Here is a 13,775-nt window from a genome sequence, read left to right as displayed (position 1 = left end):
GCTGCCTCTCACAGATAAGGCATTTTCTCAGCCGCCACTGTCGACGAAGCTGCCTGCTATCATCCCCGGTCCTCCCGCTCAGCCCTGTCCATGGGTGTGGCCCTGAGGGGACCAGACCCTGTCCACTGAGACTAGGATGCTGAGGGATTTCTCTCTTCCCTCCTCCCACATATCCTGCCGTGCTCAGACCTGATGCTAAATCCCAGCATCCTCCCCTGATGTCATGGGTCTGCACCTGACCAGATGGGCAGAAGCTGCCAGAGCTCCGGGAGTAGCACAGGCCCAGGCAGGGCGGGGTTCACAGGACAGAAGCCAGGTCGGCCCTCAACAGTGAACACCGGCAGCTGGCCCTTCCTCTGGAAGGCGGGCCTACAGCGGGAGCTCCAGGAGGCCCACAGCAACCTGCCCCCACAACACACACCCCCTGCTGCCAAGAGCCAGGCACAGAAGCCAAGCTGCAACCATCTAAGCCACACAGCTCATCAAAGATCAGAGCCAGACAGACTCACAGCAAAAAGAAAACCACTAATGACCACAGTGGGGGTCTGACGGGTGGGGGCACGTGGGAAAGGCCATGTGCAAATAGGAAAACGCAAACTGAGAAGGAGAAAGGTTTTCCTCCAGCTGGAGGCACAGGCAGGGCAATTCCAGAGAGCAAGAGGAGAACCTGCCCCACGGACGGGCGTGGAGACCCAGAGCCGCATTCTGGGGATACCATGACAATTAAGGTAGAGCCCCATCCTTCAGGGGCTCACAGAGCTGCGGGGTACCCAGAGAAGTCAACACACCACCACAGACCAGTGTGGGCTGTGCTCCCACAGAGGGCGGCAGAGGTGGCTGTGGTGGGGACCAGCAGGCCACCGAATCCAGCCTGGGGCTGGGAGGAAGGCTTCCAGGAGGAGGTGACCCCTGTGGCAAATTCTGAAAAATAAATTAGGGTACCTTTGACAGCACCCGGCCGGACAGTGAATAAACAGCTGGTGCTTAATAAGTGCCTCCTGATTAAATTCGTGAGTAAGCAATGTTCAATGGAAAAGCACTAACTGGGAGGCAGAGGCCTGAGGAGCTGTCCAACTTATTTTGTCAGAAGTTCGGTTTGAATCTCAGCTCTCGTGCCAGTAACTTACCCTCTCAAAGCCTCTCCTCCCTCACCTGGAAAATGGGAGAGCAGATGCTGGGACAGTAAGGGGTCGGGGATCAGCACATGGTAGATGCTCAAGGGGCCACAGCAGCTCAGTCCAGTCCTGGCTCCAGTGCTGCCAGGCTACAGAATTTCTGGAAAGTCTCTTCCCTTCCCTAAAACTTGTCTCCAGTCCTGCTCCGGATGAACAAGCCTGAGGCCCTGTTGGCTTCCAGGCTCAGTCCCAGGGACCTCAGACGCTAGTGCGAGGCTACAGCCCGGGGCCACGCTCCCTCACCGGCCCCTCCCCTCCTGGCCCCCTGCTTCTGCCCATTTCTCTGCTCATTATCACCTCCGCTGGGGGATGAAGCAGCAGCTCGAGGAGGTTAAATTCAAATCAGTCATTTTGTCACTTGCTGCCAGGGAGCGGGAGGGTAGAGAGGAGAGACAGGCAGGGCCTCAGGTGCAACCTGTGGGCAGAAATGAGTCCTGGTAATTCTCTGAAAACTTCCTATATGTTTCCACCTCAGCCCAGTTCTGCTACCGAACGCTCTGAGGGAACCTTCCAGGAGGGGACAGAGCAGCCTCCTTCAGCAGCTGCTAATGGTGTTGTCTGCAGGTGCTGGGGTGTCCTGTGCCTGGGAGGAACACCTCTACTGGGGATGGAGGGGGAGACCTGGCCTTTTTCATCACCTTGTTTCCCCACTAGTGGACGGAGCATCCGAGGTCCCCATCATCAGCAGGGTCCTTATGGTGCTGCGTAGGGCCCCAGATTTTCGGTTCTGGGGCTGACACTCCACGCTGCCTCGGGAGTGAGGGAGCAGGTGGGTAAGGTGCCCTTCCTAGGCTGTGGAGACGAAACCTTCTCTGTGGAAATGGACTAGAGGGGGCTGTGGTCCAGGTGCCACCTGTACCAGCTACACAGCCTGGGCAGTGACAGGTCCTGAGAGTGGGGTCTTCTCGAGCAGGGCACTAGGCTAAGGCCCTTTTGATTTTGGCCAGGCTCACCCTCACTCTCTCTGAGCTACTGTTGCAGAACCCAGCCCCCAGACTCTGAGGATCCACACCCCGCCCACAACTAGCCAGGGGGTCACAACGCTGCGGACTGCACTTCACCTACAGTTGTCAACCCCAAGCCCCCCTACTTCTATCACTGTTTCTACTCTGGGGTTTGCCCCCACCCCAAGCCCCTGCTACCCTCTCCATCATAACAACCCCTCCTTTAGTCTTTCAACAATGAGAACACTGGGTCCAGGGAGGGCAAGAGCTAACTGTACGTCCTGCTGCTTCCTGAGCCCTAGTTCAGATGGAAAGCAAAGAAGAACCAAGCTCTCCATCCTCCCCGCCTCCCTGCCAAGTGTGTTCCCATCTCTCTAACCCCCAGGAGTGATTAACAAAAGCCAGCGAGGTGGCTCAGACATCAGGTGTCAGGGACCTTTGATGGAGCAGGTGGCCCTGAGCTGGCCATTCAATCCCCCCACCCCCAACCTCTGAACAAAAACACACACCTGAGGGCCCAGTCTGTCGCTATAAGTGAAATGGCATCCATAGAAGGGGTTGAGAAATTTCTCATGCAAAATTGTGCTCTTAAATATGAAATCTCTCCCAGGGTGTTACTTTATTATTATAGTAATTTCCTCAGAAGGGCAGGCATCCAATACTCTGTTTCTCCACCACCTTTGGGGACATGGAAATCTGAGAGAAATATTCAGGTTGCTTCAGTGGCTAATGCAGAAGACAGAGACATAAAGGGAGCTCTTCCAAGGAATGTGGGCTCCTGGAAGCCGGTGCAGGGATGTGCCTCAGACGATCAGGTGGGGACAGGTAAGGGTCTCATGTGCTCACTCCACTGCTCTCAGAATGCACAGGATGCCCAGGCCCACATCTTTTGGGGACCCTTGTCCGCAACCATTTTTTTCCTTGGGAGAGCTGGCCAGGGCAGGGAGAGGGGCAAAGATGCTCGGGATCCTTCCTTATCAGAAGCCGTGCTGTTCCCAGCCCCACATCTGCATGTGTATAGAGTGGCAAGAGGGTGGGAGGTGGGAAAGAAGGGGCAGGAAGGGAGCTACAGGGAAACTGGGCTGGAGCCGAAGTGCTGGGATTATCCGAACATTTCCATCATCTCTTCTTCCAAGACCACGGAAATATGGAGTCCCTACTCATCAGTTAAGTACCCTATGGCCAGTGGCTGAATCAGCATTAGAGTTCTTCCCACCCATGGAATCAGGCTGATCTGAACCTTTCTTCAAGCAAAGCCTACAAAAATAGTAGAGTGGAGTGGTACAGAACATGGATTGCCTGGGTTCAAGTGCAGTCCACTTACTAGCTATGTGGCATCATCGAATTACTGAAACACTCTGGACCTCAGTCTTCTCATCTGAGAAATGGGAGAGGAGAATGGATAATAATACCTATGTGATTGGATTGTCTAAAGATTAAGAGAATTAATTTATGTAAAGCACCTAGAATGGCACCTCGTGTTAGGTGGTAGCTATTATCAGCAGTTCCTAAATGTACTGGGGCCAGGCTCCCTGCATCTGAATCGCCAAGTCCCTTTGTTAAAAATGCAGATGCCCTGGCCGTTCCAACTCCCGAAGTGACAAGTAGAGCAAGACCTGCTCAGGATTCCTGACTGCAGCCTAATTTAGAAACATTCCTCTGGGCAAAGTTTTCAGGAAGCACCTACAACAGGATCTTCTGGGAGGCCAGAATGTCAACTTTCAGGATCTTTCCACACCTGCTGACCTTTTGGGAACAGAGTCCAGGAGTCTAGAATGAATTGCCCAGGTGCCACAAGGCTGCCTGAAGCCTGAGATGCCTGCCTGAGACAATACCCCACACTGCTGGCTTCCAAAATCACCTCCACCCTTTGCCCATGCTGGAAACACTACATTCTTAAACCTTAGCGTTTCTAGGAACTCTTGGGGAGTTAACTAAGATGATCGTCATAGTTTAATAATATGAATGTATCTTTGACTTTAATAGCATCTTCATTTTTAAACTAGTACTGGGGTGTCCTCATAACGTATGTCTCGTCCAATTTCTAAGGTTAGAATAGGTGAGCAGCTCCAGCTGGGGCAGCTCTGTTCTGCCGATCCAGAAGGTTCGGGCTGGGGCTGGGTCTTACCTCAGCAGCTGTCTACACTATCAAGACTTCTCTCAAAACAATTGCCCAGGGCTGCATTACCCTACCTCACCAGGATTTCACTCGCTGCTTCAGGGGGTCCCTCCGCAAACACTGAGTAATAGCCACCTTTTCACGACGCACAGAAAATAAAATCAGCTAATGGATAGAATTTTCTCCAATTTTACTTTTCTCCGCTAGACATTTTTTTCAATCTTTGGCGCCTGCTACTGCTTGCAGGCTCATGCACGCTCATGGATACCCAAAACAGATGCACTCGTAGCAAACAAATCTTCACAGGAAATGCAGAAACAGCCAATCACTTCTGGGCCTGGTAGCCTGTTACAGACACACAGGCTGAGCTTGGGGGTTTCCACCATGAAACCGTGATGGAGACTTAACTGTGTGCCGTGGAATGCAGTGCCCTTGCATTTCAAGGTAACTTATCCCACAAAGGGGTACTGTAACTCAGGCGTGTATGCATTCAGGCCTCAGGAATTCCTACGGAGAACCCACTATTTGTTAAGCCCTGAGAAATTTACCACCAAAGCAAACACACATGCAGGTTCAAGGGTGGCAAGTGCAGAATTTCACTCTGGGCCACATCAAAAGGCAGCTCTCCTAGGAGTGCTCTGGTCAGCCAGTGTCGCACACTGAGGCCCCCTGCATGTGTGTGGTCACTCACAGACGCCGGTGCTGGGGCTGGGAGGATGCTGTGAGCTGTCAGTGATTCCAGATCGCTGCCTCCCAGAAGGGCCAACGGCTTAGCCCAGAAATACTCCACTCTGAGGGCGAAGTGTCTGCTGTCAGCCTGACATGTCCTTCCTGCTGCACCTTGAGAGAATGTCTTCAGCCCCCGACCAGAAGGGCACAGGCCAAAGGGCAGCTCAGAGGAGGCAGCCCATAGATGCCAGCAGCCGGTCCTCAACAAGCTCTCAGACCAATGAGAAAAGGTGCGGACTGGAAGAGGCAGTTGTTTTCCCAGAGGCAGAAAAGAGGCCTCGTTCTGTGTCCAGAAGGCCTGAGGAAGTCAGCATCCCTGCCTCCCAGCCTGCCCTGCTCCCCTCTGAAAATAGACTTTAAAAGCCCCAGAGAGCCTTCTCCCTGCAGGCCAGAGCCACTGGCTGGAAGTGGGCGGCGGGGGGGGGGGGGGGGGGGCAGCAGGGAGGAAAGGGGCATTCTCCTTCAGGGTGGGTCTCCCACTCTCTGGGTTAGCCAGCCCCTCCTTCTTCCACCCAGGCAGAGGGTCCCATAGGGCCCTGCCTGCTTCTGGTGAAGTGTCCCCACCTGGCCCGTGGCTACTGCTATCCCTTTGTCCTCACCCTGGCCCAGGCTGAGGACCAGCCTGGTCTTGGAGCTGCCTGCCTTGGGTGACAAGGCCCCACTACAATTCCACCAGAGACCCACGAAGACAAGAAGACAGATAGACACATAAGGGGCCAAACCAGCAAGGAGAGGCTCCCCCTGGCCACAGTTGCATGAGTGGGATCCTCTCTCTGTGTAGGAAGCTCATTGATTCACTTTTCTGATAATTATTCCTCACTCATCACAAGTGGAATGACGCTGGCCCCAGCCCAGCAAGGCAGGCGGGAAGGCGGCTCCGCGTGTGGAGAGTAGAAAATGAGCCTGCCTGTGCTCATTCGAGGAGACGAAGGAGTGAATGGTGTGTACTATCCCTGTGCACCGAGCAGGGACGCCGGGGCTGCTTTAATATTCTGCTGAATGTGGCATTTCTTTTAACCCTTGCAGGAGAGATGTTCAGCCCAGAAAGCCGGGCTCTTCTTGCGGGGCTAATGGCAAAGTTCCCTGGGCTGCGCTGAGGGAAAGAACACCGCCCCCACACCGTGGGCAGCACCAGACGCCCCAGGTGACAGGGCCGGTATACACGGCTGGCCGTGGGCACAATGGTACCCTTCCTGGGCTGCTCCAGCGAGCAGACAAGGAGGGCCAACCCAGGTGGGGTCTAGGGCGGAAACCGCGCGCCGCCAGACACCTGGTGTGTTCCCACACATCTGCCCTTCAAACAATTTCGCTCGAATGCATGTGTCCTCCTTCAACGACGCAGACCCAACGCCAGGACCATGCTCCCAAAGTAGGCACCTATTCTGCACTCCGAGAGCAAGCCACTGCCCCTCCAGGGGCCGCGAAGAGCGGCTGGCAGGACGCGCCGCCCCAGAGCTAGAAAGTCCAGCCTAGCCTCGCCCGTTGCAAATGCTCGCTCGCCCAGGTCGTCCTGACCGGTTTGGAGGTGTGCTTCGCCCGGCTTGTCCTAATTTAACCGCTCCCGCGCTTGCTCCCCAGTAAGGCAAACCCGAGCATCCTTTCTGCGGGATGTTGTCCCCGCTCCCCAATGCTCCAGTCCCTGCACGTTCCCAAAAGCACCCCGCCCCGCACAAAGACCAGCAGCCAGAAAGGGCAGTGGTAGGCGGAGGGCAGACAAAAAGCCACCTTCAGAAAAGCAAGAGCGAGCTTTCCAAGCATTCATCGCCGCACCCCCGCGCCGCCACCAGAACGAACGCGGGATATGGTGGTCTTCCCTACGAGGCTGGGTAATCTTAGACCCGCCTTAGAGCCAAAAAGCCCCTGCTTCGCTTCCAGAAGGGCAGTACTTTCCGGAGGGGTTGGGGCGCCGAACCCGGGGCTTGAGGGACGGGGAGGGGTTCCACTGGGCCACGGTAGCAGCTGGGCAAGGACCAGGGCAGTTCAGCGGAGCGAGCTCCCCGTCCTCGGAGTCCCTCAGTGGAGTTTCACCCGCGCCGGACACCGAGGCTGCGAGCTGGGCTGCGGCGCGCATCTCCCCGCACAGTTGCTTCCATCCCGGCATTAAACTCCGCTCTAGGCCGAGAAGCGCTTTGGGAAGGGGCTGCGGCCGCCGCTCCGCGGCGAGAAATGGGGCGGGGGAAGGGGCGGGAGGCGGGAGGCGGGAGCGGGGCAGGGATTTCCCACAGGGATTCGCGGGCGCAGCCCAGCGCGGGGCTCCCTGCTGCGCCAGGCGCGGTGCCCGCGGAGCGCGATTTCCCGGCCACAGCGGAGGGAGGCACAGCCAAGGCAGAAGTAGCAGGGAGAGCGTCGCTATGCGTCGGCTCCCTTGCCGGGACGAAGGAGATACTGGGGGAGTTTCGGCAGGACCGAACACCCACCCCACCCCGCCCCGTTTTCAGGCTCAGGAAGTGACAAAGGTGTCCACCTCACCCCGAATGACCCCGAAAAGATGCAGCCCGCAGGCTCCCCGACCACCAGGCTGTCCCCCGAGGGTTCAGCCAATGAACTCAGCTCCTCTCCTTCGGCGGCCACTTGGGGGTACCGGGCCAGTGCTTGCTTCATCGGTCCCCGCGCGCAACGCCAGCCCGCCGAGCCCAGAGTCCTACAGTCCGCGGACCGCAAGCAGAGGAAAAGGAGAGGGCGCACGGCAGCCTAAGCGCATCTGTGGCCGGGATAGGAAGGGAGTAGACAGGCGCCCGCACTCCAGGGGCCGGACCGCCCGAGGCGTCCATACTTCCCCAACGCTCAGCTCCGCCGGAGCTAAGGAGCCTGCACCGCAATGCAGCGGGCTCCGCGCTCTCCAAGCCGAAGCTGCGGGAGACCGGGGCTGCCAGGGAGCGCCAGGGCGCGGGAGCCAGAGGGCTCCGCGAACCAGCTGCGGGCGCCGTAAGCCAGCCGGGGGCGCGCCTGTGGGTGCCGCCCCAGCCCCGCGCTCGGCCGCGGCCAACGCTCCCCAACCGCCTGGCTCTAGGGTCGCGGGATGCGGGCGACATGTAGCCGCCAGAGAAGCCCGGGTGATACAGCCGCCAACTTGCTCCGCGGAGGGTACGTTACCTTCCATCGCGGCCACTGCGGTTGCCAGGAGGAGCAGCAGCAGGCAATCCAGGGCCATCGCCGGCCGGCGGCTCCCAGGCCGAGCCCGAGCCGAGGCGGCCGCGCGGGGAGGGCGCCGCGTCCTGGGGCGCCGCTGCGCTCCCCGCCGGTGGCTTCTCCGTATCCTTTCGCGCTCTGGCTGGGACCGGACTCCCCGGAGCGCGGCGTGGGCGTGGGCGGGAGTGTGCGCGCGTGGGGCGGTGCGGGCGCGCGTGGGTGTGGGTGTGCATGTGTGTGTGTGTGTTTATGGGAGAGGTGGGTGTGTGCGTGCGGGTGTGTGAGAGGGCGAGGGAGTGCGAGCCGGGGAGAGCGCGCGAGTGCGTGTGCGTCCTAGTGTCACATTGCGAGCTACAGCCGAGCCTACGAGAGGACGGAGCCGGCCAGACTGACGAGGGAGGGAGCGGGATCCCCCACCATCAGCTCTCTCCCCACCCCTAACACCTCCTGTCCAATCAAGGAATCAAACCTGCAAAATTCCCCCGTCCAATCAGGCGCGAGCACCTCCTTACACTGGCATTGTTAGTTTAAGAAAAACTTTTGCTTGCAAGGCTGTGCGGGAGGGCTCGGAAGGCGCTAGGAGGGGTCCGGGCTCCCTCTGGTGGTGCTCCTGGAGAACTGCACCGGCTGGCCCCAGCTCTCCAAGCCCGGACTTAGGGGGCCTAGCGAAGGAGCAGGCTGAGGACTTCCCCTTATAGCCCACCAGGACTGGTGAGCTTTAAAATAATCAAACTTGTCTTTCATCTTCTCAGCGAGACTTACCCTGACCACGCTATTTAATGCAATCCGCATGGCACAGCCCCCATAGCACTTCACCTAACAGGGTATGGTTTTTACTAATCAGTTTTATTGTGGGTCTCCTCTTACTAGAATAGGGGTATTCATTCTTGGGGTTCGTGTGTGCTTTGTTCAGTATGGAATGGCCAGTGCCTAGAACAGCGCCGGGCCCATCAAAGTTGATAGCATGTATCTGATGACCGAATGAATGAGGTTCAGAGAATCTGGGGGCTACAGCCCCAGTGTGTGCAGGGCACTGGATGTGCTTCCTGGCCAACTCCCTGCTGCTCTTGTCCCCCAGAGGTCTCCAAACATGCTCTGTGAACATCCACAGAGGGCCCTGAACCAGAAGATGAGTCAGGTGGGGGGACCAGTGGTCACACAGTCCCCTATGGGGTCAGAATATAATAGGGCAGCAGAGGGTTCTGGAAGGTAGGTGCAGAGGAAGGCACCATGACTGTGAGTGAGGGGTTGGAAGGACTTGCAGAGGCAGCAACAAGGGGACAGGGCATTGGAGGTAGGAGCGATTCTCCCTGGGTCAGCCCCCCAGCTCTGCTGTCTTTGCCTGTCTCTCGGGGTAGCCAGAGGGTTCAAGCTCAAGGTCCTGCCTTGAGGCTGCAATGCTGTGTTGATGAAATGTCCTCACCCCATCACCCCCACCCTAGACCTGATGATGGTCTGGTCCTACAGGGTCAGAGAGGACTTGTTAGATCACCTCCTTAGCCTCTGCCCCACCATGCCTCTCCCAGAGTTGTCAGTGAGTTAACAGTGGGCAAATATGACAGCCCCTCCCAGGTGCTCCGTCCTCTTCCTGCCTCAGTTTCCCACCCTGAATGTTTAGTCTCCGCTTTGCTGGGACTGCTCCCCCCCAGTCACAGCCAGACTCCTCTCCATAGGCTGATACTGTTTTGCTTCCCCCCCCCCCACTCTGACTCAGCTGCCTCCCTCTACCCTACCCTCCACCTAACCCTGCCTCAGCTTCGACCATCACTCCCGCACCCTCCTCCTTACCAGCACGCCAGCTGCCCTCTGCCCTGCCACATCCCCTCAAGTGTGTCCTAACATCACTGGAGCCGTCCGTCACCCCAGGAACAACCCTCTCCCAGTTACCTAGCGTCCTCCTAAACCTGCAACAGCCCCTGACATCAGGGACCAGTCCTCCTGGAGCTCTTGCCTCAGTTTCCACGGTCCTCGCTCCCCTGACTGTCTTATCACTTCTTAGTATTTCATTTTCAGCTCTCAAAGAGTTTCCCCCCACTAGGCACTGTCCTTGGAACCACTGCTCGCTGGGTCTGTAGACAGTTCCTGGGCGGCTTCACCTGCTCTTCTGCCTCCAGCCTTCCGCCCACAGAGGAACAGATGGATGGGTCTCAGACTCCTTTCTGCCCTTTGCTGCATTCCAGGCTTCTGAGAGGCCCATCAGGCCAAGTCTCCTTGCCACATTTTCCTCCCAATGCCCTTGTCCCAAGCCGGTGACCCCGTCCCCATGCCAGCCCGCTGCCTTCCCCTGGGCAACTGGAGAGTGTCCGAATGGTCGCCCAGTTCCATCCCCTCTTCCTCTGCAATCTTCCTGCAGCCAAATAAACCCTTCTCAAGCCAAGCTTGATCTTACCTCTTCCCAGTACAGAAACTGAATGGCTCACTGTCTAAGAAAACCAATCGCTTTGGCATGGCATCCCAGATTCCTCTACAAGCTCTCGGGAACCTTCCTTCTCAGCCTGGACCTCGCCAGCCTCCCTCTGCACTGGGCCGCTCAGCCAGCTTGATCCCCTCGCCACCTGCACACCCTGCCCAGGCTCTGCTTTCTTGGCACCTGGCTAGCCACTCAGTCACTCACTTATCCAACAGATAATTGTTGGGTACCTGCCAGGAGCCAGACAGGCTCTGCTCTAGGCAGTGGGGACACAGACACAGGCCCTGCTCTGAGGGAGCTTCCGGTGCAGTGGAGAATAATGACCATAAAGAGGCAATAGTATGTCTGATGATGATGTTACCGAGTCCAAATTCGTTCTGCTCACCGCATGACAGGCCAATAAATAGGGAGACAAGTTGTTGGGGCAAGGAATAGCGACTTTATTCTGAAAGCCGGCAGATGGAGAAGATGGCAGAGTAATGTCTTGGAGAACCATCTTAACTCAAGTCAGAATTCAGGTTCCTTTTATACTAAAAAGGGGAGGTGGTGTGGTTGGTTGTTGAAAACTTCTTGGTGTAGGAATTTTTAGTTCTTGCAGCTGTCCACGTGGGTCAGGTCATGGTGCCCCTGTAAAACCTTAAAGAAAACAAATGTTATCTTCTATTCTGTAACTTGTTATCTTTATATAAGTGCAAAAGTGTTAATATCCTTAAAGGTCATAGCCTTGAGAATGGGCTGTCCTGTATATTTCAGGCTGAAGGCAACATTTTTTACAACAGGTGCAGAGCTAGCCTAGAAAACAGGGTACAGGGTTAAAGCCAAAGAAACAGATCTAATACGGAGTCAGATTTGTTCTTTTGTGTTACAGTGAGGACTGCAGAATAAGCAATGTAACAGCCAAAGGGTGACAGTGGGTAGCTAGACACGAGGAGAATGACTTCTGTTTATTGAGCACCTGCTACGTACAAGCACTATACCAGATGTTTATATGCAAACTGAAATGAAATGAATTGAATTTTCTGCCCTCGACTTCTACTTAAAGCCCACCTCTCCCAGGAAGCCTTGGTGTCCCGTGGCTGGTCCCTTCACCCACAGTTTCATGCTGTATCTCTTTGTGTGAGTACAGAGTGGATCTCCCAGACCTAGCTGAAGACAGAACTGACCTTTATCCAACGGCAAACCTCACTCCTGAGACACCACAAGTACGGGGATCCCAAGAAGAACTCAGGCCAGGGTCTCTGAACTGGGCCAGGGAAATGAGACAGGGATCGCTAACTTCGTATCTTTCAGCCCCAAAGCTCACCCTGAGGGTTCCAAGTCAACAGGGATGAAGTAGGGTCAAAATGTGATTTTATAGTCCCTACCCTAATCAAATCTGCTGCACAGTGAGGCTTGGGAGTCACTGTCTAGGCGTTCAAAACTGCACTGATGACTGGGACATTGTGCTGAACACCAGAAACTGATACATTGTGACTGACTATACTTCAATTAAAAAAAAAAAAACAACTATGTTCTGAGGTCTCAGGGGACGGCCGGGTGAGGAGGTACAGGAGCAGTCAGGAGCCGGGGCTTCAGGTCCCACCTCTCTTCTGGCAGCTTTTTGTCTTGCTGGGCATCTATAGCCGGTTTTGTTTGAAGGAAGGGTTCTGTGGCAAGAAGAGAAGGAGGTAGGGGACGAGTAAGTGGGTGAGAGGAGAGGGTTGGATTGGGGTGGAGATGGGGCACATCAGTTCGCAAGGGTACGAGGAAACAGCACTGAGGACTTTTAGAACCTGCCGATGACTTGGGCAAGAATAGCATTGGTTAAGGGCTTTTGTTAATTTCCCTAGTAACCCAGGGGATTGACTTTTCCTGAGCAAGTTAAATATTAATTTAGCTGTGCAGCAGATTGATCTTTCTCTTGCAACGAGTTATGCTCTGTAAATATCCCTGAAAGCACCATTGGCTTGGGATTCCAAGCCTGGGTGCCCATTTCCCCAGTAGCATCTCCTTGGCTGTTTTTTCTCTCTCTGATGTCAAATCCTTGCTTGTTTTCTTGACTAATCACCCCGCTATTTGATATCACTAAATCACTCCTTGAAAGTGACAGATGTTTGCCTCCAAGCCAGTAGCTGAGGGCTCTCAGGCACCCAACGGCCAGGGCCTAGAGGCCCTTCTGGCTGGAAGGTTTGGGGGCAGCCAACCAGGTCACCCTCATCTCTAAAGAGTTTTGTGGCTAAAAGGTTGAAAAGCATTTCTAGTGAAAGCAATCACCCAACGTCCCTTCGACACATTATGAAGCTACCCGGCTGGACGCTTCCTGCTCAGCTCTAACCTGCATCCCTTTTGTTGTAGTTTAAGCCTGTTTTCTTCATTCTTCTTAGTAGTGGGAGCTTAGACAAATAGGTACCACCTTGAGGATGGTCATATGTATGTCTTTACATGAGATACTCAGTTGCTCCCTTATCCCACCTCTTTCTTTATAAGCATTACTTAACTGCATACATGAAAGGTTTAGTTATGATTCCATGATCCAAGCTACCTTTCATTAGATTCTTAAGCTGCAAGACACATTTTCATCAATTCTTTTTGAAAAGGGAGGTGGATCATTTATGAGCTCTTTAAAACATTTTAACAATGGATAATAGACAAATAACAAACCTTCCTCTCCTTTTTTGTTCTTTCAATGTTTATTGAGCAGAAATTCTGTGTTAGTTGACTGCAGGGTGCTGGGGACCCAGTGATGTCTGTGACCCAAACCCTCCCTTCAAGGCTCTCAGGGTCCCCCTAGGAAGACAGACATTGAAATGCACTGTAGGAATTTCTGTAAAAAATGGGCTCTGGCTAGACTCTTCCAACAAAGCCTCTTCCTATTTTCAGGAAAACACCCTAGCAAATACAGACAAATATGAAGACTCAGAGTAACAAGGTGAATGAACACTGACAGACAACCTAATTGCCAGGATGTGGAAGGAGCTGACAATACTTATAAGGCAGATGAAGCTGGATGGAGAGAAACCTATCAAGCACACATATGACATCTGCCAAGTTCTCTTTCACAAAGGGAACTCACCTTAAGGAAATAGATAGGAAGATATGTGATAATTCCCACTCTGTCAATTCCTGACTCAGACACCCACGAGCTCTACTCACCAGAGAATGGAGTGAATATCCATCACCATTATTGCTTCAGGTCCAAACCAATTGAAGAGCAGTCTCCCCTGGTCATCCTCCTTCCTTCCCCAAGGTCTCCTCATACCCAGGAAGAGCCTGAAAATGAGCATGACACC

At 54.8% G+C, this 13,775-nt stretch overlaps 1 protein-coding gene across 1 annotated transcript in view; it reads right to left on the bottom strand.

The window, feature by feature from the left end:
* EPHB1 (EPH receptor B1) overlaps nucleotides 1–8,598 on the bottom strand; it is a 408,729-nt gene extending 400,131 nt beyond the window's left edge. The window contains exon 1 of the mRNA XM_031439520.2: nucleotides 8,061–8,598. Coding sequence (XP_031295380.1) covers nucleotides 8,061–8,118 — 58 coding nt within the window. The 5' untranslated portion in view covers nucleotides 8,119–8,598. The remainder of the gene's footprint in view (nucleotides 1–8,060) is intronic.
* Nucleotides 8,599–13,775: the final 5,177 nt, after the last annotated feature.

Source organism: Camelus dromedarius, chromosome 2 (assembly GCF_036321535.1).
Source record: "Camelus dromedarius isolate mCamDro1 chromosome 2, mCamDro1.pat, whole genome shotgun sequence".
In the NCBI taxonomy this organism is placed as follows: Eukaryota; Metazoa; Chordata; class Mammalia; order Artiodactyla; family Camelidae; genus Camelus; species Camelus dromedarius.
This window is presented reverse-complemented; position numbering and strand designations above follow the sequence as displayed.